The 23,617-nt window shown below is 44.7% G+C and overlaps 1 protein-coding gene and 1 pseudogene across 3 annotated transcripts; one reads left to right on the top strand and one right to left on the bottom strand.

The window, feature by feature from the left end:
- Positions 1-8,708: 8,708 nt before the first annotated feature.
- On the bottom strand, positions 8,709-10,205 carry LOC307112521 (aurora kinase A- and ninein-interacting protein-like; annotated as a pseudogene). Its single transcript has 4 exons — positions 10,184-10,205; positions 9,426-9,738; positions 8,993-9,206; positions 8,709-8,875 (listed from the first exon to the last, which is right to left on the bottom strand). The product of its transcript is annotated as an aurora kinase A- and ninein-interacting protein-like (transcript).
- Positions 10,206-15,708: 5,503 nt separating this feature from the next.
- On the top strand, positions 15,709-20,748 carry TMEM254 (transmembrane protein 254). 2 transcript variants are annotated; one of them, XM_079794184.1, is made up of 4 exons: positions 15,709-15,841; positions 18,102-18,205; positions 18,400-18,459; positions 19,836-20,731. In XM_079794184.1, the coding sequence occupies exons 1-4, from the start codon at positions 15,752-15,754 to the stop codon at positions 19,954-19,956; spliced, it is 375 nt and encodes a 124-aa protein (XP_079650310.1). In that variant the 5' UTR covers positions 15,709-15,751; the 3' UTR covers positions 19,957-20,731. The 2 variants fall into 2 exon arrangements, with proteins under 2 accessions (XP_079650310.1, XP_079650309.1); XM_079794183.1 differs by lacking the exon at positions 15,709-15,841 and adding an exon at positions 16,006-16,201 and having other exon boundaries at positions 19,836-20,748.
- Positions 20,749-23,617: the final 2,869 nt, after the last annotated feature.

Raw genomic sequence — 23,617 nt, forward strand, 5'->3', positions numbered from 1 at the left:
AGATCCCAAGAATAAAAGGAACAACAATCAAGACCCAATTACAGCCCTGTCCAGTTTGGCTCAGTGGTTAGAGCGTTGGCCCATGGACCAAAGGGTCACTGGTCTGATTCCCAGTCAAGGGCATGTACCTGTGTTACAGGTTCGATCCCCAGCCCCAGCTGGGGCATGTGAGGAGGCAACCAATCAATTGTGTCTCTCTTGAATCAATGTTTCTCTCTCTCTTTCTCTCCCCCCCACCTCTCTTCCTCTCACTCTTTCTAAAAGTCAATGAAAAAATATCCTCAGATGAGGATTAACAACAACAACAAAGACCCAATTACATCAGGACAGCTCAAATAAACCACACAAGACACATTCCTAGAGCATCCAGCTCAGGAAATCAAAGAGACTGCACCACTGGGTCCCACAGGACACTTACTACATAAGGACATCCCACAAAGATTTGGAATCATAGCAGTTCCGTCTAATAATACAAACAAATACAAAGAGACAATTAAAATGGGAGGCAAAGAAACAAATCCCAAATTAAAGAAAAGAAGGAATCTCCAGAAAAAGATGCAAATGAAATGGAGGCAAGCCATTTATCAGACATAGAGTTCAAAGTAATGGTTATAAGGATGCTAAAAGGAACTTAGTGAGAACTATAAGGACCATAACGGTAACTACAAAATACTTAGCGGAAACTACATTGGAATGAAAAATGACACAGAAAACATGAATAAGAACCAGTCAGAAATGAAAATTACCATAGCTGACATCAAGAATACACTGAAAAAAATTTTAAAGTAGGCTGGATGAAGCAGAGGATAGAATCAGTGATTTGGAAGACAATGTAGGAAAAACACCCAATCAGAGCAACAAGAACAAAAAAGAATTAAAAAACAAAAAACAAGAATAGTGTAAGGGAACTTTGGGACAACATGAAACGTAGCAATACCCACAAATTGGGCTACCATAGGGAGAGGAGTGTGAGCAAAGGAGAAAGAACATATTTGAACAAATAATGAAAGGAAACTTCCTAAACTGGAGAAGGAAAATGTCATACAAGTTCAGAAAGTCCCAATAAAGATGAAGACAAAAAGACCCACATCAAGATACATCATAATTCAAATGGCAAACTTTAAAGACAAAGATAGATTCTTAAGGGCAGCCAAAGAAAGACAGTCAGTTACCTAAAAGTGAGCTCCCATAAAGCTGTCAGCTGATTTCTCAACAGAAACACTATAAGCCAGAAGTGAATGGCATGAAGTATTCAAAATCATGAAAAGCAAGGATCTGAATCCAAGACTACTCTATCCAGCAAAGCTATCATTCACAATTGAAGGTGAAATAAAAAGCTTCCCAGACATACACATAAAACCACACAAAAAGCTAAAGGACTTTATTACCACCCAACCAGCATTGCAAGAAATGCTAAAGAGACGGTTGTAAGAAGAAAAAGAGAGAGAAGAGAGGGAACATAGGTATAAAGACTAAAAATGGCAATAAATACAATAAATAAGTACCTATCTACATATATAAAAGCCTAAGCGACTGTCTAACCAGGCACTGACCACCAGGGGGCAGACGCTCAACGCAGGAGCTCCCAAGTGACAGCAACTTTGCAGAGTGCCCTCTTGCACTCTGGGACCCCTCAGGCGATGTTGGAGAGCCAGTTTTGGCCGATCCCCGCAGGCCAGGCTGAGGGACCCCACCAGTGCATGAATCCATGCACTGGACCTCTAGTCAATTATAACCTTATATATACATGGATTAAGTGCTCCAATCAAAAAACATAGAGTAGCTAAATGGATAAAAAACAAACAAACATGACCCATATACACTGAGTGGCCAGATATTATGATCTCCTATATAATAAAAGGCTAATATGCAAATTGTCCCCTCGACCAGGAGTTCGACCAGCAGGTAGGCCAGCCAACTGCCCATGTCCCCTCACCCTGGCCAGGCTGGCCGGACCCCACCCATGCAGGAATTTATGCACCGGGCCTCTAAAATATATATATGCACACACACACACACACACACACACACACACACACACACACACACAAACATTGAGTGGCCAGATTATTATGCATTCAGAGATCATAATAATCTGGCCACTCAGTGTATATGCTGTCTACAAGAGACCCACCTTAGAACAAAAGACTCACACAGGATGAAAGTGAAGGGATGGCAAAAATTTTCCAAGCACATGGAAATGAAAAATTAGCAGGTTAGCAATACTTATATCTGACAAAATAGACTCTAAAACAAAGATCATAACAAGAACCAAAGAAGGTCACTACATAATACTAAAGGGATTGTTCCAACAAGAGAATATAACCCTGGTAAACATATATCCAACCAATATAGAAGCACCCAAATACATTAAAACAAAAACTCTTGGAGGACTTTAAGGGAGAGATTGACATTAATACAGTCATAGTAGGGGATTTTAATACCCCACTGACATCACTGGAGAGATTTTCCAGACAAAAACTCAACCCAAAGTCAGATGAAGAAAGGAAATAATAAAAATTAGAGCAGAATTGAATAAAATAAAGAACAAAAGGTCTATACAAAAAATTAATACAAAGTGCTAGTTCTTTGAAAAGATGAATCAAATTGACAAACCCCTGGCTACACTCACTAAGGAAAAAAGAGAAAAGACTCAAATAAACAAAATCAAAAATGAAAGGGAGGAAGTTATCACAGACATCAGAGATATACAAAGGATCACACTAGAATACTACGAAAGACTATCTGCCACAAGAATAAAGGATGCATTCTTAGAAATATATAACCTTCCTAAAATGACCATGAAGAATTGGAAACTCTAAACAGACTGATAAACAGTGAGGAAATTGAAACAACCACCAAAAACCATGCCAAAAATAAAAGTACAGCACCAGATGGCTTCACTAGTAAATTCTACCAAATATTCAAAGATTTGATGCCTATTCTTCTGAAAATCTTCCAAAAAATTGAAGAAGAGGCAATACTTCCTAACACATTTTATAAGGCCAACCTAACCCTCATACCAAAACCTGGCAAGAATAACACAGAGAAAGAAAACTACAGACCAATATCTCTGACAAATGCAGATGCAAAAATCCTAAACAAAATACTAGGGAATGGAATGCAATAATACATTTTAAAAAATAACACATCATGATTAAGTGGGGTTCATTCTAAGGGCACAAGGATAGCTCAGCATATACAATCAATCAGGGTAACACACCACAGTAACAAAACAAAGGATAAAAAGTCATATGATCTTATCAATAGATGCAGAAAAAGCATTCGATATGATACAACATCCAGGTATGATTAAAATACTCAATAAGATGGGTATAGAAGGAAAGTAGAAGGAAAGTACCTCAACATAATAAAGACCATATATGACAAACCTCCAGCCTATATCATACTCAATGGTGTAAAACTGAAAGTTGCAGGATATAAAATCAATGTAAAAAAATCCCCTGCTTTCCTACCCTATCTGATAAAAGAGTAATATGCAAATTAACCATCACTCCGCTACACCCACAAACCACGCCCACCAGCCACGCCCACCAGCCAATCAGGAGCAAATTTGCAAATAAACCCAACCAAGATGGCTACGGTCACAGAGAGCAGGAGGGAGGCTTGGGTTTCCCTGGCAATGGAGGAAGCCAAGCTTTCCACCTGCTCTTGCCGGCTTAGGCCTCCAGTCAAGGCGACAAAGTTTCAATGATAGAAGATACATAAATCCAAACAGAAATGACGGAAGCCATGGAGCTGTAAAGAGCAGGAGGCTAGGGTTGCCCCCAGCAATGGAGGAAGCCAAGCTTTCCACACACCCTGGCCAGCCCAGGCCTCCGCTTAAGGTACAAAGTTTCAATTATAGAAGATACATAAATCCCAACAGAAATGGCTGCTGCCACAGAACAAGCAGAAGGCTTGACTCTGCTCCAGGCTACAAAGTTTCAATTATAGAAGACTAGAAACCCAATGCACGAAATTCGTGCACGGCAGGGGGTTGTCCCTCAGCCCAGCCTGTACCCTCTCCAATCTGGGACTCCTGGAGGGATGTCTGACTGCCCCTTTAGGCCCGATCCTGGTGGGCCTAAACGGGCAGTCGGACATCCCTCTCACAATCCAGGACTGCTGGCTTCCAACTGCTTGCCTGCCTGCCTTCCTAATTGCTCCTAACCGCTTCTGCCTGCCAGCCTGATCACCCCCTAACCACTCTGCTGCCAGCCTGGTTGATGCTTAACTGCTCCCCTGCCAGCCTGTTTGCCCCCAACTTCCCTCCTCTGCCAGCCTGGTCACCCCTAACTGCCCTCTCCTGCAGGGTTGATCACCTCCAACTGCCCTCCCTTGCAAACCTGGTCCCTCTCAACTGCCCTCCCTTGCAGGCCTGGTCCCTCACAACTGCCCTCCCTTGCAGGCCTGGTGCCTCCCAACTGCCCTCTCCTGCTGGCCATCTTGTAGTGGCCATCTTGTGTCCATATGGGGGCAGGATCTTTGACCACATGGAGGCAGCTATATTGTGTGTTGCAGTGATGATCAATCTGTACATTACTCTTTTATTAAATAGGATAGAGGCCTGGTACAGGGGTGGGGGCCAGCTGGTTTGCCCTGAAGGATGTCCTGGATTAGGTTGGGGTTCCCTTGGGGTGTGGGGCGGCCTGAGCGAGGGGCCTGTGGTGGTTTGCAGGCCAGCCACGCACCCTGGCGACCCAAGAGGAGGCCCTGGTATCTGGAATTTATTTTCCTTCTATAATTGAAACTTTGTAGCCTGGAGTGGAGCCAAGCCTGCTGTTCCCTCTGGGGTGGCAGCCATTTCTGTGGCAGTTAATTCACCTTCTACAATTGAAACTTTGTAGCCTTAAGCGGGTGAGCCCGGCCAGGGTGTGCGGAAAGCTTTGCTTCCCCTGTTGCAGCCGGCAACCCTGGCCTGCTCTCTCAAGCTCCATTCTGCCGCCATTTGTTTGAATTTATTTACCTTCTATAATTGAAACTTTGTAGCTTGAGTGGAGGCTTAGGCCTGCAATGGCTATGGAAAGCTTGGCTTCCTCTGTTACCTGGGAAACCTTGCTCTCTGTGGCTGTAGCCATCTTGGATTGGGGTTAATTTGCATACTTGCCCTGATTGGCTGGTGGGTGTGACTTGGCTAGTGGGCGTGGCTTATGTAGCGGAGTGATGGTTAATTTGCATATTGCCATTTTATTAGAGAGGATAAATAAACCCCAGATACCAGGGCCTCCACTTGGGTCGCCGAGGGGCGTGGCTAGCCTGAAAACCACCACACGCCCCTCACTCAGGCTGCCCCATGCCCCAAGGGAGCCCCCACCCTGATCCAGGACATCCTTCAGGTCAAACCAGCTTGCCCCCACCCATACACCAGGCCTCTATCCTATCTAATAAAAAAGTAATATGCAGATTGACCATCACTCCAACACACAAGATGGCTGCCCCCATGTGGACACAAGATGACCGCCACAAGATGGCCAGCAGGGGAGGGCAGTTGGGAGGGACCAGGCCTGCAAGGGAGGGCAGTTGTGGGCGATCAAGCCTGCAGGGAAGGGCAGTTAGGGGTGACCAAGCCGGCAGAGGAGGGAAGTTGTGGGCGACCAAGCCTGCAGGGAAGGGCAGTTGGAAGGGAGCCAGGCCTGCAGGGGAGAGCAGTTGTGGGGGAACAGGCCTGCAGGGGAGGGCAGTTAGGGGTGACCAGGCCTGCATGGGAGGGCAGTTAGGGGCAAACAGGCTGGCAGGGGAGCAGTTAGGCATCAATTAGGCTGGCAGAGGAGTGTTTAAGGGGGTGATCAGGCTGGGAGGCAGAAGCAGTTAGGGCAATCAGGAAGGCAGGCAGATGAGCAGTTGGGAGCCAGCAGTCCTGGATTGTGAAAGGGATGTCCCAGATTGAAGAGGGTGCAGGCTGGGCTGAGGGACACCCCCCGCCCCTGCACGAATTTCGTGCAATGGGCCTCTAGTATACTAACAATAAAACCTCAAAAAAATAAATGGGGAAAAAAAAAAAGTCCTTTTGCAATTTCAAGAAGGCAGAGGGAGCTCCTGACTTGATTCCAGCATAGATCATGCCTCCCCAACCAAAATGAAGGATAAGCACGAGGAACAGACTTGATGGGCAGATGACCTCATGGGAGGCCTGTGAGCCATGCCTGTAGATGGGTCTTGTCTGCTGCTAGGAGTTCGAGGCCTTGAGAGCTCAGCCAGTGCATTTGGGCGGCACTAGGTGTTCTGAGTAGGAGAGAGCGCCATGTGCGAAGCTGGAAGTGTTGAAGGAGTCTGGGGACTAAGAGAGCAAACCAAAATAAGGTTCAACCTAAACTGATTTAGGCTGCTTTTTTCCTCCCCCAATAATCCAAAATTCACATGAGCTTTTTTGGTTTTATTTTTTCTCTCAGTACCTTGAATTCACACCAGCTGGCAACCTTCCCTGTGCCTCCTCTATCAAGCTGCTTCCAAAACACATTTCCACCAGACTTTCAATTCCTTGCTTTACATTCTTCTCTCAACTCCAGTCAGTAGTGCCTCTGTTCCTACTCCATTATTTCAATCTCACTGGCAAAGGTCAACAAAGGCCCTAAGTTGACCAGCCTGATGGTTAATCTTCTTCCTTAAGTCATCAAAACTTTTTAAAAAATCTTACTTCAGATTCTTATTTTAAGCTTAGCTTCATGGTATATCCACCGAGTCCTTAATGCTTTTGAAAAATATCCCATAACATATACCAATGTATGGTATGTGAGCCTCCCACCCTGGGGGGAATATGAGGAAGGCCATCAGGTAGTGGACTGTGGGTCCTTGGGAGCCTGGTGAGTGTGTGAGCCCAGACTGAAAACTGCAGGGAAACAGCCAGCATTTGGATCTCACACAGTTTACACACAAGTACACCCCATCGCCTGCCCCCACCTGCTTGCTTTGTTTTCTGGACTCTATATAACCATGAACTGTGAAAGCCTGTGGTGCGGAAAACTTCACCTGCAGGCCACACTGGTGTCCACATAAGTTTAATAAACCCATGTCTTTCACAGCCAGTCATCTGGTTTATTTCTTTAAAATCAGCAGGCAAGCCCTAGCTGGTTTGGCTCAGTGGATAGAGCTTAGGCCTGCGGACCAAAGGGTCCCAGGATCGGTTCCTGGTCAGGGCACATGCCCGGGTTGTGGGCTCGATCCCCAGTAGGTGGCGTGCAGGAGGCAGCCAATCAATGATTCTCATCATTGACCTTTCTCTCTCCCTTGCTCTCTGAAATCATAAAAAAAAATAAAAAAAAAAAATTCAGCAAGCAACACACTGATGTTTTTCTCAGACCTCAGCTCTTTGCAGAACAAGTCACATAGTCCAGTAGGTGGAGGCAGGATGGGAGGTGGTGTGAATGTAGTGGGGGAAATCCCAGGTGGCAACCCTGATTGACAGTTGGGGACCACCTGGAAAAGCCAATAGGACTGATTTTGGTCCTGGAATCAGTGGTGTGAAAGCTGCCACTGGCAAATGAAAGGAAAATGAAGACAAGGGTCTTTTGCCTGCCACAGTGGCTCAGTTGGTTGAGCATCATCCCATGAACCGAAAGATCACTGGTTCAGTTCCTGATCAGGTCACATGCCTGGGTTGCAGGCTCCATCCCCAGTAGAGGGTGTGCAGGAGTTAGCCAATTGATGTTTCTCTCTCTCTCTCTCCCTTTCCCTTCCTCTCTCTCTTTCAAATCAATACAAACATATTTTAAAAAGAAAAGAAAATGGGTCTTTTAAGCAGCCTAAATTCTTCTGGAGGCCCTGAGGATGCTGTGGTCCCGGGGACAGTGCAGGAATTGGTGTCTCCCCCAAACTCTGTGTGGGCAGTAGGGGTGACTGCCCCACCTCCATGTGAGATGGCAAAAACTGACACTTTTAAAACTGAAGTGGTGGAAGTTGTCCAAGCCTAGTACACTCCCTCATCTCCAGCCTTCTTAAAAGTTGGCAAGGACACTAGGTAATTAAGCAATGTACTAAAGGAAAGCAATAATCACCAAGAATTCAAATAGTGGTTTAAGTTTAGTGAATGTCTTTCAAAGTTATTAACATAACATACATGTTTGTTTTGCCTGGGTTTACAAGTTCATGTTATTTATTTCTGTTACTCTGTTACAAAATTTGTCAATAAAATGGCTTGGGTAATAATTAACTTTAAATTTTCATACAGTTGGTAAGAACAAATAAATTTGAATCTGTGAATGAGTATATTTTGTACTTTATTTGAAGTAGGTCTCTTGAAAATGTGAGTCTATTTGCCAATGAAAAAAACCTATTTCTAGAACTTATGAAATGTATTCATAAATTTGTCAATCTAAAAAAAATGCTAATTACTTGCTTTTAGATGTCACTACAAGTTAAGTTTTCTAAGAATTAAGAATTCTAATTAAGTTGGAAAAAGGTATATGGTTTTGGTAATGGAATGTATAAGTTGTGGTAATATATACATATATATTTTTTTGTCTCAACAGGTGTCACCACCGGCTTTATTTACACAAAGATAATGTTCAACAACAATAGCTTCATTCCATAACTCCCCAAGCATTTTTAAAACCAAACCCTCAAAGATAGTTAGACTTGGTGCCGGATAACTTGGTGACCATCAGAGTCCTGGGAAAGGAGTGAATCAGGCTGCAGGTTTAACTGAGTGAGCCTATCCTGGCACTGAGCCTAAGGGCTGTTAGGAAACTGCCCTAACCCCTGGCTACCTCTCAGAAAGGAACTCTGGAGTTGTGAGCAATGACCCGCTGGCCCTGGGAATCCTCAGTGAAAAGCTGACTCCCAGAGGCCTTGTCATTCTTTTCATGTCCCAGAAACCACAGGATCAGGACAAGACCTTTGTCTCCCTGCTTCTGTGTTTTCTCCACTCCAGGGCTCCCTGTATGAAAGAGGACAGGGGCCTGCCTATTTTCTCTGGCAGACACCTGTGCCCATGTAGGCTTGTCCCAGGGCTGTGGGCCCTTGCCCCCAGGTGGTTTACTGCGTCTCACCATACCCTGACGGTTCTTCTTCTTGATCCATGAAGCCATTCCCTTTTCCAGGAAGAATCCTTCTCTCCCTCCTTTTGGTCCAGCAAGCAAGAACTTTCCAAGTCCTGGGTGAAGGAACAAGCCAGTGAGTCTTGACTCTCTACAGCACAGACTAAGTTAGTCTCAGGCTGGAACAAAGACAGCCCAGTCAAGAATGGGGTTCCGCCGAAACCGGTTTTGCTCAGTGGATAGAGCGTCGGCCTGCGGACTGAAAGGTCCCAGGTTCGATTCCGGTCAAGGGCATGTACCTTGGTTGCGGGCACATCCCCAGTGGGGGGTGTGCAGGAGGCAGCTGGTCGATGTTTCTCTCTTATCGATGTTTCTAACTCTCTATCCCTCTCTCTTCCTCACTGTAATAAATCAATAAAATATATTTTAAAAAAAAAAAAGAATGGGGTTCCCAGTCTGTGGTGGCCAGAAGCCTGGAGGGACTGAGGAGAAAGTCCAGCTTCCTGGATGCCTGTAGGGGTTGAAGTGGCTATGAGGGTGCCACGTAATCATCCCCAAGCCCTGGATCAGATGGTCTAGCTGGGTTGCATCTTTCTTAGACTCTCTGTTGGTCTGACTTGCTATATATGATGAAACACTCCCCTGATCACCACCATCTCTCTTTCCTGACTGCAAGGTGAAGAAGGAAGCAATGCTGGCTGCCGAACACCGGCAGGTGGCGTTCTTTGAGTCAAAGGGCAAAAGCGAAAGCCTGGGCCTCCCACTGAAAATGATTGACATGTTACAGCTTGTTAACAGCTTGTCTGTATGTGTGGAGTGGCATCTATGCCCCTTGCCAGCAATGACAGGACATTGTAATAATTGTGGCTGAGAGCCACAACATTGAATGGTGACTGCACCTCCCTTATAATCCAACAGGAGCTGGACTGATAGGACGTTATAATGAACTATTGAAAAATGCCCTGAAGACTGAGGGAGGGTCATTACGAGGACAGACCCCAAGACTCTACTAACAATGAATAAAAAGCCCCGACCAGATGCTGCCGCAGACATGGGCAAACCCACTGAGAGGGCAAGTTTGAACAACGGATGGTAAGATGAGACCCTCTTGGGGAATGAAGAAGAACCTGTTGTTGTCAGCACCCCAGGACATACACCCTGAAGTCAATGTATTACCCTGGCCCTGGAAAACTCAAACTGGTACCCACTGGTGCACTCTCCCGGCCCCATGGGGGGAGGCGCTTGCACAGGGTGTGCTTATACAACCTGCCATACTGGTAAATGGCCACCTACTATTCAAGTAAATAACCCTAGGACACGTATCAGGGTAGGGACCTTCATTGTTTCCATCTGGCAGATGCAAATGCTCCTCTCACAGCTAGCATGCTAGGACAGGGGGTGGGGGGCAGGGGGATGTCACCAGTCAAAAGGTATGGTATAGGAGAGCAACAGCCTGTATACTGATTTCCCTCTATTGGTGCTGACTAAACATTTGTCTTATTCTCCCTAGTTCAGTGCAGGCTAGCTGTTTTGTGAGATGCTAATAAAGCGGCTCTCCGATCCACTGTTTCAAACTGTTGGGAGTGTTCTCTGCTACTGCTGGGCTGCCTTGGAAAACGAACCCAGTCAACCTAACAAACTGGTCCTATCCCAGCATGGTTTGGAAAGTTGTCTTGGGACTGGCGATTAGTTTTATATACTCTGATTCTGGTATGTGTAAGTCTGTTGTTATTCCTTTGCTGTATGCTACTAGTATATAGTTGCTATAGAAACAGATGCAAAGTCTCACCCATTCTCCTTCCTCCCCAGGATATATGCGGAAGTTGTAAGGGGGAGATTGTACGGGGGCAAAGAAAGAAGGTACCCGTGTTGGGGTGGAGTGTACGGTATGTGAGAACATGGGCCCCTTCCCAAGCTCCGACGCCCCCTCCCAAACTGTGGGAATCTGATGAAGGCCGTCTGTAAGTGGACTGTGAGACCTTGGGAGCCTGGCCAGCTCCTCGGTACATCCAGAAAGAAACTGCTTCTAGACTGTAAACAACTACAGAGAAACAGCTAGCGTTTTGATCTCACACAGCTTACACACAAGCACCCCCACACACACACATACACACACCACCCATACCGTTTGTTTTGTTTTCTGTACTCTATATGACTCTGAGCTGGGAAAGCCTGTGCTGTGGAAAACTTTACCAGCCAGCCGCCACTGGTGGGCACATAAGACATAATAAAACTCTCCTTCACGGCCAGTCCTCCGGCTTATTTCTTTGGAATCGACAAGAAAAAGCTGATATTTTCTTGGACCCCAGCTCTTTGCATAACAACCAGGTGTGTATTTGAGCCCTGTGGATGCAGTCTCTGCTCTCAGCAAACCAAAATTCAATAAGCTTTCGCTCCCAGTTACCATCAGCAAGGGGAAGGCAGAACTCGCGAGGTGCCTGAGAGGGAGTTTCAGGACGTGCCCACTACATCCCTTTTGGCCTCACCTTGGAAACTCTGTGGCCTCCTGCTAAGGCTCAGCTCTCTAATCAAGCTGGGCTATTTCCAGGTACTAAGAAACTTCCTGGCCTATGCATCTGCTTCAGGTGCTACAAAGACGAGTTCCAGGTTACCTTAGAAAAAAATACTTAAGTCAAAAGCAAGTTGATGAACATGCAATTTGATTAAAATGATCATCTAGTTAAAAAGAAAAAGGCAACAATAGCAACAGGTGATTTTAAGAGTTTGGTGTTCTGTAGAGTAGCTGTGTTTTCCTTTTAATGTTTTTCTCCCAGGTCTCCCCTCTACAAGGATTTGGAAACACATTCTCCACTTTTGGGTCCCATGAACTTTTAATTCATTTTCCCCATCATTTTTGTGATGTTAAAAATTAAACTTAAATGCCCCAAACTCTGGCTAGTCCTCAAGTTTGTCTAATTAAAAAACGTAACATTTTCCTTCTATATAGATATTTGAAACAGTATTTTATCTATTCATTTATTCAATAAATATTTCTGAGCTTCTACTGTGTTCCACAATTGTTGTATGCAGAGATGAGCAATATTGTGTTTGTCATACCCAAATTTGGGTCATTTTTTCTTTGTTTTTATTTTTTATTTTTACAAAGACATTACATTTGCCTCAAGGTGATACTCTTTTCTCTCCTGATATATGTGTTCAAAGGGAAATTATTAAGCATTTTCACTTCCTTCCACTCCTACCCTATCATGAAATACTGTTTATTCATGAGAAGTTTATCTCTGTCAAATTGTAAGCAATGTGCACCAATATTCCACAAGAAAAAGTGACATTATTCACCAGGAGTGAGGATGCTTGGGAAGGTTCCTCACAAAGCACAGCTGAGTAGGAGTAAACTGGGAACAGGCCGAAGGGCCCTATGGGAGTCCCAGTACTGGAGTCAACATCTGGATTTGTGGGAGAAAAATGAGGGCTTACTTTCTCACAGCCATAGCTAAATCTAACAAATGCAATATACCACCTGAGAAAATGCCTACAAAACACACACACCTTTAAATATTCTAAAGGTCAGCAAAACAAGAAACGACGTTAAAGGATTCAAAAAAATATTTCTATAAAAGGAAAGTTGCTCCATGACCAAAAGTAAACATGTCTGACAAAGCTATTTAACATCCCTATTAAAGTCACACTCCATAAATCTGATGAATTTTGCAAACTGATGATTCAGCAAATTGGCTTTGAGCACATTGAGTTTAGTTGAGATGATTGTGTAAATTGCCTGTTCATTGAATTGTATTTTCTCCGAGTGAATTTTAGCCATTAGCGTGCCTCATCCTCCCTTATCACTGCACTTATTTCATTAAAGAGTAACAGTAGTAAAAAGAATAGCTAACATTTATTGAAATTTTACTTTATGCCACCTCTAAACTAACCACTTCAAAGGGCATATTTTAAAAAATCAGTGTTCCATAGGCCAAAATCCTGTATAAAACCTAATCATCACCATCACTGTCATCATTAATCATCATTATTTGAATTTGAACACTTTTAGGCTAGACAAGCACACACTAGTTTTACCACACACACTACCAGATTATCTCTGCCCCTTCATTCATGTGTTGATTTAATGCCCTGAGGAATTTCTGTCACCTCTGAATGCAAGCTCTCATACTTGAAGGTCAAAGTGGTCAGTGTATTAAAACATTAAGTTATGCTGCCTCTAGTCAATCCCTATTGATTTGCTTGTCATCAGACCTACACTGTATCAACCTGACACCTGGACTGCATTGGTCTTGTTCATTTATCTTGTTTATCTCTAGAGCATTAGCATCGAGCCTGACACTAAACAGATCCTTGGAAATATTTTTTGAATATCTGAATGAATAACATAACCTTTTCTCCACTCCCATAATTTTCCTTTATCAACCCTTCATCTTCCTTGCTTCCAATTTTACCTCCATCCAATGTACACCAAACATTTTCACTCCACTGATGTAAAAAACAAAAACAAAAAAAAACGTGCCACTGACTCACCTTGGCTAAGGGATCAAATCAATGAATGCCATTAATGACCAGGACCCGACTACCTGCCTTTTCGGCCTCCCCTTCCTTCCCTCAATTTCACATTTTCCCTCTGGCAACAATACATTGCTAATTCTCTGGACACACAATGCTATCCATATTTCCATGTTTGTTTAGATCACTCTCCCCTTCCATGATCCTGGGAAAATGTGGGGTTTTTGCTGTATCAGCACTTGCACATCCCACTCTCCATCATCAGAACTTCCCTAGAGGGACTATTATCACTGTACCTCATGTTACTGCATTATTTGCATTTTTCTGTTGGGTTGAGGGTAGAGTCTTAAATATTTTTCCCAAATAGATAACCAGTCATCCAAAAATAGTTTAATGAATAATCATTCTTTCATCCTTAATTTGAAATGTTAGCTTTATCATAAAATAAATGTCAGGTCTATCTCTGGAGTATCATTTCCACTGATTTGATTTGTGTGTCAAATACCAGATGCTTTTTATTATAGTTCTTTATAGTGTGTCTTGATACCTTGTAGGCCAATCTTAATGGGGAGGGGGAGAGTAGACAGTATCTTATTTTTACTTTATTTTGCACATCCCAAATTTCCCTACAGTTGAACACCTTTTCATGTTTCTTGGCCATTCATGTTTTCTCTTTTAAGGATGTCCAATTCATATCCTTTATTATATACACTGAGTGGCCAGATTATTATGACCACCCCATCAGTACTTCGTTGGGCCACCTTTTGCCTTCAATACTGTGGCGATTCTTCTTGGCATTGACTCCACGAGATGTTGAAAGGTGATGCGAGGAATCTGACACAATGCCTGATGAATAGCACTGTCCAGTTCTGTGAGATTTGATGGTTGTGGAGCCAGCTGCCTGATGGCTCTTTTAACTTCGTCCCACAAATGCTCAATTGGATTGAGATCTGGTGATTGTGGGGGCCACCTAAGCAAGGTAAAGTCTCCCTCATGTTCTTGAAACCACTCCTGCACAATACGAGCACTGTGGCATGGCGCATTGTCTTGTTGGAAGAAGCCATCTCCATTGGGATACGCCATCAACATGATAGGATGAACTTGATCAGCAATGATACTTGGGTATGTTGTGCTATTCAGACGTTGTTCCACACGAATTAAAGGGCCCAAATCATGCCAGGAAAACATGCCCCAAACCATAACACTGCCCCCACCAGCTTGAAGGGTTGTACTCATGCATGTAAGGTGCATGCTTTCATGCTGTTTCCTGGAAATTCTCACTCTGCCATCTGCATGATGCAACTGGAAACATGATTCATCGGACCACATGACTTTTTTCCAATGCTCGACTGTCCAATCCTTGTGTTCCTATGCGAATTGGAGACGTTTTATCTTGGTAACTGCAGACAGCAAAGGTGTTCGAACAGGCCAGGCCTTTGGCTTCCATATCCCATACGATGCAGTGTACGGCTAATTTGCCTACAAACGTCAGGTGGTCATAACAATCTGACCACTCAGTGTATATTGAAGAATTCCTTCTTCCAGGTCTTTCAACTTTATGGTGCCTTTCCTAAGAATGCAAGTTTTAAATTTAGATGCCGTTAAATTTTCAATCTTTCTCTTTATGGCTTTTAATTTTAATAACTTGCTCAAAAGTTGTAAAACTCTTCTCCGTATTTTCTGCATTATTTTCAATATTTAGGTCATTAATCCATGTAGAGGGGAGAGAGCTAAATTATAACGGGGTGAGAGATTAAAGTTATAATGGGGATGGCGATAGAGGATACCTGGAGGATAAAAAACTTAGCCACCCCGGTCACTTGTGGAGAGGAAGAGAAGTTAAACTGAGGCACAGAAGGGTTAAGTAACTAGTCTAAGCTTACGCAAAGTTAGTGGCAGAGCCCAGGCAATCTACTCCACAGCCCCTGTTCATAACTGCTGTGCCCTAAGGTTTCAGACATCTAATGAAAAGGAAGAGCATTATTTCTCAAAGGGCACGGCCGAGCTGAAGTTCAAATATTAGACTCGTGGTTAGTAGACTTCCACGTAAAGCACCACATATTTCCAACACCTTTATCTTAAACGCGGGAAAGTGACTCTGAGAGAGGGGTCTACCCTGCAAATGAGGTCCAGCCCACCAGGCCAGAATCAAGCAACAATCGCCCTTGGAGTTTCCGACCATCGACCCCGCAGAATCTGCTCCCTCCCGGGAGGGAGGAGGGCGGGGCGCTGGACGAGGCCCCGGCCCCGCCCCCGCCTCCGAGCGAGCGGTGCCCAGCGCACTCCCGGGATGTGCTGCAGCGATGGGGAAGGCGGCAGGCGATGAGGCTTACTTCCAGAGGGGCAGTCTGTTCTGGTTCACGGTCATCACCCTCTCCTTTGGCTATTACACGGTAAAGGCAGCGAGGGGAGCGAATGAGCGCTCCATTGAACGCAGGGCCCGCGCCTGCGGGAGGCGAAGGCGGTCGCGCAGGCGCAATTCGGCGCGGCTGCTCTCGGAGCCGCGGGAGAGAGACAAGCCCAGAAAGGGGCGCAGGCGCACTGGTCGGCCCGCGCCTCTCGCCGGCGCTCCGGGCCCTGAGACCGGCTACTCAGGCTTTCCCGGTATGGGGGCGGGGACGGGGGCGGCTCTCCACACATCTTTCAAGATGGTGGTGGCGAAGTCGGAGGGCGGCAGGGCTGCCACCGCCTACTTCCGCACAGCCAGACCCTTGCCCTCGCTGGTCACAGCCCTCGCGCTGGGATATTTCGCGGTGAGGCGTGGAGGGGCGGGGCATCTGTTTTGGGCTCGGCTGGCCCTCATAGGGCGAGGGGCTCTGAGGGAGCGCGGTTCTGCGCCTGCGCTCCGGGCGGTTGCCTAGGTTACTGGAGTAAGCGGAAGTTCTTGGGCTCACAGGTCTGTTTCTACTTAGGAGGGTTCCTGCCTTTGCGTCCCCTCGGCTCCAAGGTTACTACGATTTACAGGAGTCTCAGAGCTCACCCAGGAAGCCAAGGTTACAGCCTGCCAAGTCAGAGCAGGGCTTCCGAAGCAGAATGTTGGGGCAGTTAAAATTGCTTAGAAAACAGAGATAAAGCTCTGGCTGGTTTGGCTCAGTGGATAGAATCAGGGGTCCTCAAACTTTTTAAACAGGGGGCCAGTTCACTGTCCCTCAGACCGTTGGAGGGCCGGACTATAGTTTTAAAAAAACTATGAACAAATTCCTATGCACACTGCACATATCTTATTTTGAAGTGAAAAAAACAAAACTGCAAAAACACCCTCATGTGGCCCACGGGCCGTAGTTTGAGGACGCCTGGCTAGATCCTCAGCCTGTGGACTGAAGGTCCGGGTTCCATTCCGGTCAAGGGCACATGCCCAGGTTGTGGGCTCAATCCCCCCCGTAGGGGGCGTGCAGGAGGCGGCCGATCAATGATTCTCTATTATCATTTATGTTTCTCTCTCTCCCTCTTCCTTCCTCTCTGAAACCAATAAAAACATATTTAAAAAAGAAAAAGAAAACGGAGATAAAGCTAAAGGATGGGTGAGACTTAATTGGTAAGGAGGGATAGAGAGGATGTAATGCGGAACCAAGGCAGATAATCTCTGATGAGAAGAGGAACGACTTTTGTTTGACAGTTGGTTTATAAAAGATAACAGGGAAAACTTCTGGAACTCAGGTTGGGGGACTGAGTTGGTGTAATTTTGAATGAAGGCAAAACTATTTGGATATTGCCCGGTAGATCCTGGAGATTGGGGATTGAAAGTGTGTTTGTCGTGTCCACAGTGTGTGTTGTGAAACCGGACCACCTTTGTCCTGATTTCCCCATATGTAAAATGGAGGTGTTGAACTGAAATTTTTCAAAGGTGCATTTCTGTTCTGTGATTCTGCATCTCTGATTAGTTAGAATATAGACTGAGGAAAGCTTTGATGGCCTCACATTGGGACATTGTGGATAGATGCTGCCCGTTCCATTCCCCTTGGTTTGGGAGAATGGAGTGATATTTTATGCTTTATTTAAATTTTAGGTGTGTAACAACATAACAGGAGAGGTAGTGTTGCTCTTGGCTGAATATGAATGGAACAATAAATTTTGGACCTATTGGGACTTAATTATCTTCAAACGCCTAAGGTGACAGAGGTCACAACACAGAGACTGAGGGAAAGTTGGTAAGATTACAAAAACCTTATGTGATTAAGTGGTTGCTGTGAGCACTTCACAAACCTGATCTCACTTATTTTCCAATTCTGTGCAGTGGATCAGTCCCAGTTTTAGACATAGGAAAAGTGAAAGGAGGTGATGGGGTTGTAAATTAAATGGAGCTCTGTCTCAAGCCATAGTTTCTGCAGCAAAGAAACTAGTCAGGGCACATAAACTCTTAAAATTTGTTAGTAACCTGTATAAAATAATGTTTTAATGGAATTCATTCAGAACAAAAGCCATCCAGCCTGGGCACTGAGTCTGATAACCACATAGTTTCCTCAGAATAAATCTCCCACTAGAACAGTGTTTAGAAAATAGAAGTCAAGAGTGGAACCTCAGATGTCTTAGTTCACAGTTTCTTTGGTCTGTTCTTACTGTAGAGTCAGGATTATTTCCTAGCCTCTCTCAAAAATAAACATTTGCTGGTTTCAGTGACCTAATAGGTATTCTGTGCCTCTGGTTCTCTTCCAGTGGGTTGTCTTCTGGCCTCAGAGTATTCCTTATCAGAGCCTCGGGCCCCTGGGCCCCTTCACTCAGTACTTGGTGGACCATCATCACGCCCTTCTGCGTAATGGGTAAGGAGGGCTGCAGAAGTGGGGTGCGGACACTGCAGTTGTAGTCCCACTGTAGACCTGGGAGGCCTGCAGTGGCCTTTAGATATCTGAGTGGTGCTAGTTCACAGTAAAGCACTTTTTTTTAATAAAGGTTTCTGGGTTAGATTTCATCAGCAGATAACCATCACCTTAAACCTGGCTGACTTTTATTCCAGGTACTGGCTTGCCTGGCTGATTCACGTGGGAGAGTCCTTGTATGCCATGGTATTGTGCAAGTAAGTGTTTGTAATAGGTATTTGTTGCTTTGCTCTTGGTATCTAATTTGAGAGTAGCCACATTTAAATAATTCATGGACTTGTAAACTGAGAGCATTCTCCGGGTAGAGTTGAATCCCCACACCTAATACTGGGCCTAGCCCAGAGGGAGTACTCAGTAAATATTTAATGAATGAATTTATTTCATTTGTGATAGCTTATCAGTTATTTAGTTGCTTAATTTAGATGATTTTTCTTATGTTTTAAAAGATGTCTGTGTATGGTCCCCTGAAAAAGAGCTTAGTTCCTGACCAGGGCTGATGATTCTCAATCCTAGTTTTACAACTGAGCCACCTGAAGAGCTTTTTCAAAATACACAAGCCTGGTTTCCAGACCCACAAGGTCCTGGCCTGCTTGGCCTTGCTTCAGACATGGGAATGTTATTATTACAAGCTCCACAAATCATTTTGAGGTGCAATGCAAGCTAAAAGTCCCTTGATTAAACTCCACTCAGCAGATGCCAGTTTAAGTTAATACTGTGTGAAAGTACTAGAAAAGATTCTTTTTTACATTTGTACTTCATGTAGCATATACAGAAAGGATGGTGTAATGAAAAAGGTAGTTATAGTGATGCCAGATTTCTTTGCAGTTGACTTTTTTTCTGGTCAAGATTAACTGTCACCTCTATTATTGCTGTACTAGAGGCCCGATGAACGAAATTTGTGCAAGAGTAGGCCTTCCTTCCCCCAGCTGCCGGCACCAGCTTCCCTCTGACACCTGGGACCCGGGCTTCCCTCTCACCCGGCCCCACCCACCCACCTCAACCCACCTGTCGGTGGCCTGTGGCCTGGGCCTCTCTCTCCTGGGCAATCATGGGGCAATGGCCAGGCCCCCAACCAATTGCATTGCACTCACCTTGGCTGGCCTGGCGCCAGTGGGTGTCAGCATGGTCCCGGATGGTCGTCCAGAAGATCATTTGGATGGTCGTTCCACTGTTTGGCCATCCGGTCTAATTAGCATATTACGCTTTTATTATTGTAGATTATTTCTAAAAGTGATACTTTATTACTACTGTGTTTTAATAATAAAAATAATATTTCTTGGGTACACACTTGCTCTGAAGCCATCCCAGTGCTGTTTAATCTATCCAGTCATCAAAATCATGTGAGAAACAGTTCTCTGATACAGCTCTAGGCAGTAGCCAGGCTGCTTCTCGGGAAAGCGTGTACCATCCTAACTGCACAAGGAAAGTGAAAATAAATGAACTAACCATTCGAGTTAAGAAGCTGGAAGAAATGGCAAAATAAACCCAATGAAAGTAGATAGAAGAGTACATTTTAAAAAATAGAAGATAATAACTATGAAACCATAATATTAAAATTGTTTCTTCTCTTAAGGTCGAAAGGCATCACGAATGGTCGGGCTCAGCTGCTCTGGTTCCTGCAGACGTTCCTCTTTGGGATAGCCTCCCTTTCCATCCTGATTGCTTACAGACCAAAACACCAAAAGCAAACTTAAAGGAGATCTCCAAGCCTTTCCCTGCACTGACATCCAGCCTCACTTTATCTGGGGGTGGTGTGTTTACTCCACCTTTCTGTTTTCTGGAAAGTTACGACCCTCTAGTTATTCATTATTTCATATTCTCTAGTTGGGTTTGAGTAGATAACAGGAAAAGGTTTAACTTTCCATTCTGCAGACTAACCTATTGAGCAGAGTCCTTGTAGCTACCTTCTCGAAGGCCTAGGCTGTGTTGGTGCTCTCTCCCTGCCATCTGGTGTAAGCCACGTACTAAATTTGCTGGTTGGTATACCTGTGCTCCCACCTTTTGACTAAAACACCTTACCCATACCACCTCCATCTTAGCTGATAAGGGGTTGCTTTTTGGTAAGGTAAAATATTTTAGAGTTAATCGATGGAAATCCAACTCAGATTTTGTAAAAGCATGGTCTTCTCCAAGGGAAATAAAGACAGTAGCATTAATGGTGCCAGGAACAATATGGTGCATTATTGAATGAAATGGATTAACGAATAAAATGCTGTGAATTGTCTCTCCATTCAAATGCTGTATTTATATGTCAGTTTTGATATGTTGTCACACTTTTCATCCTACCTTTTCTCAAATAGACTCTATTATAGGACTGTCTGATCCCAGTTCAGATAGCAGGGATTTTTTTCCCACTGAGAGAAATGCAGAAAGCCCTGGTTGTGGTTCGTGTGCTCCTCATTATGCTTAGAGAGCTGCCCACAGCCCACTTAACTTCTCCACACACTTCTCCAGCCTGAGCCACAGGCTGGCATGATTGTCTCCTTTTATTGCAGGATTATTCTCTAGTTTCCATTAACACTTAATTTAGCTCAAGGGTCCTCAAACCACGGCCCGCGGGCCACATGCGGCCCGCCGAGGACATTTATCCGGCCCGCCGGATGTTTTTGCCGCCGCTGCCTGTCCTGCTTACAGCCGACTCGTCCCGGGCCCGCAGTGCGCATGTGTGGAATGTGCGCTGCACTCTCAGACTCCCCTCCAACGGTCTGAGGGACAGTGAACTGGCCCCCTGTTTAAAAAGTTTGAGGACCCCTGAATTTAGCTTATGATACAATCTACACAGCAAGTGAGAGGAGTATTCTGACTTTTTCTTTTTTTTGTTATTGACAGTATTGCAGGTGTCTCCCATTTTCTCCCTTTTTGCTACCTTCATCAGCCTCCACCCCATACTATTGCCTGTGTCCATAGGTTATGTATATATGTTCTTTGGTTATTCTATTCCTGTCCCCTCCCACTGCCCCCACCCCTGAGATCTGATATTCTGTTCCATTCATCCAGACCTCTGACTTTTTAAATGCCAAAAGTATAAAATCCTGTAATCTTATTTGGGGCATTTTCATGGCTTGTAGCACAAAAGGATCTTAGTGGACCAATGGTGCCGGTCCTTCATTTTACAGACCCATAGATGCATCCCATCCAGGTGAGGTAACCGTCGCACAGAGAGGCCAGCCTCTCACTGGGCCTTGTGTTTCTCCCCTTCCCCACAGCAGGTGCTTAGAAGTAAGTCTGTGAAGCAAAAAATAAACAAACATGAAGACATCTTGGCTTTGAATGGCAGTCATAGTGGTGATACAGAGAAACATCTTTATGATGAGTTTGGATGAGAAAAGGCTGGAGGCATTTTGGTGAAAGTGGCAGGATAGTAAGAAGCCAGGCAAATTCCTTGACAAGTGGAATGAAGGAATAGGTGAAATAATTAAACAAGGCCAAACAATGAGCAATTTACAGCCAGCTAATGAGTCACAAGGTTTTATCTCCCCTAACCAACGACACTGAGAAGCAAATGGTTGACACATTCCAGATCATCCTGGTCCTGACCCCTCTTTAATAACATTCTTTAAAAATAAAGCTAACCAGTCCAGCTGGTATGGCTCAATGGTTGAACATTGACCTATGAACCAGAAGGTCACAGTTCAATTCCTAATTGGTTTTGGGCTCAACCCCCAGTGTGGGGCATGCAGGAGGCAGCCGATCAATGATTCATCATTGATGTTTCTCTTTCCCTTCCTCTCTGAAATCAATAAAAATCTATTAAAAATAAAAACCTCAAGCGGCTAAAGCCACCCAAGCCTGGTATCTCCCCCGCCTTTTCTCGCCTCGTAAAAGTTATCAATGACACTAGGCGATGAAATAGCTCACTTTTGAGCCCACTAAAGAAATGCAGTAATCACCAAGAATCCAAATAGGTAATTTAAGTTAATATCTTTTAAAGTTATTAGCATAAAGCATGTTTGTTTTGGCCGAAGCCGGTTTGGCTCAGTGGATAGAGCGTCAGCCTGCGGACTGAAAGGTCCCAGGTTCGATTCCGGTCAAGGGCATGTACCTTGGTTGCGGGCACATCCCCAGTAGGGGGTGTGCAAGAGTCAGCTGATCGATGTTTCTCTTTCATCGATGTTTCTAACTCTCTATCCCTCTCTCTTCCTCTCTGTAAAAAATCAATAAAATATATATAAAAAAAAACATGTTTGTTTTGACTGGGTTTACAGAGAAAGTTCATGTTATCTGTCATACCTCTTTAAAATGTAAGTGTGTTTGCCAATGCAAAAAAACAAAAATCCTGTTTCTAAGAGTTATGAGATGTACTAGTAAATTTGCCAATCTAAAAATACTAATTACTTACTTTTTGTTGTCACTAAAAATTAAGGTATCTAAGAATTAAGAATTCTAATTAAGTTAGAAAAAAACTACATGGCTTTGATAATTAAAAGTGTAAGTTATGGCAATATATTTGTAAGGAAATAGAAAAAAGATAGTTATATCCAACTCCAACTAAAAGGAACTAGGAAAGTCGCAGAAGGATTGCATACATCAGAACCATTCCAGACCATCCCAGGCCAGACAGGCCTTGGTTTTAGTCCCTGTTTAATGACATTCTTGTTTTTTTTTTTTTTTTAAGAGGAAAGGGAAGCATAGAGAGACATTGAAGTAAGAGAGAAATATAGACTGCCTCCCATACACTCCCCTAGCGGGGATCGAACACACACAACCTGGATTTGAGCCCTGACTGGGAATCAAACCCTCCACCTTTTGGTGTACAGGACGCTGCTCCAACCAGCTGAGCCACACTGGCCAGGGCATGACATTCTTTAAAAATAAAACTAACCAGCCTCGTCAGTTTGGCTCAGTGGATGGAGCATCAGTCTGTGGACTGAAGGGTCCTGGGTTCAATTACAGTCAAGGGCACAGGCTGGGTTGTGGGCTTGATCCCTAGTGAGGGGCATGCAGGAGGCAGCCAGTCAATGATTCTCTCTCATCATTGATGTTTCAATCTCTCTCTACCTCTCCCTTCCTCTCTGAAATCATCCTACCTTATAATAGAGAAACATGCAAATTGACTGCACCTCCGCTACGCCCACAGCCAATCAGAGCGAACAAGATGGCGGTTAATTTGCATATGCAGGCGCTGAGCGGCCTGGGTCCAGGAAACATCCTTCGGACCCAGGCCGCTCCTAGCCTGTAGGCCCGTGCTTAGGTCCTGAGCGGCAGGGGTCCCAGAACGCCCGCTGGCCACTCAGAGCCTATGGGTGTAGGCGCCAAGCAACCTGGCCGGTGGGAACATCCCCGCGTCACTAAGCGACACGGGGATGTTCCGCCCCGCCCCCAGCGGCTTGCAAAGGCTCCTGCACAAAGCTGCGG

The sequence above is a fragment of the Cnephaeus nilssonii genome (assembly GCF_951640355.1).
Source record: "Cnephaeus nilssonii genome assembly, chromosome: 16".
NCBI lineage: Eukaryota > Metazoa > Chordata > Mammalia > Chiroptera > Vespertilionidae > Cnephaeus > Cnephaeus nilssonii.

What these genes read in the sequence shown, in the direction of transcription:
- TMEM254 (XM_079794183.1), top strand. Translation starts at nt 16,055, where the DNA reads ATGGGGGCGGGGACGGGGGCGGCTCTCCACACATCTTTCAAGATGGTG. An exon ending in TCGCGCTGGGATATTTCGCG is followed by an intron (nt 16,202 to 18,101) that starts GTGAGGCGTGGA and finishes GTTCTCTTCCAG; the next exon opens with TGGGTTGTCTTCTGGCCTCA. An exon ending in TATGCCATGGTATTGTGCAA is followed by an intron (nt 18,460 to 19,835) that starts GTAAGTGTTTGT and finishes TCTTCTCTTAAG; the next exon opens with GTCGAAAGGCATCACGAATG.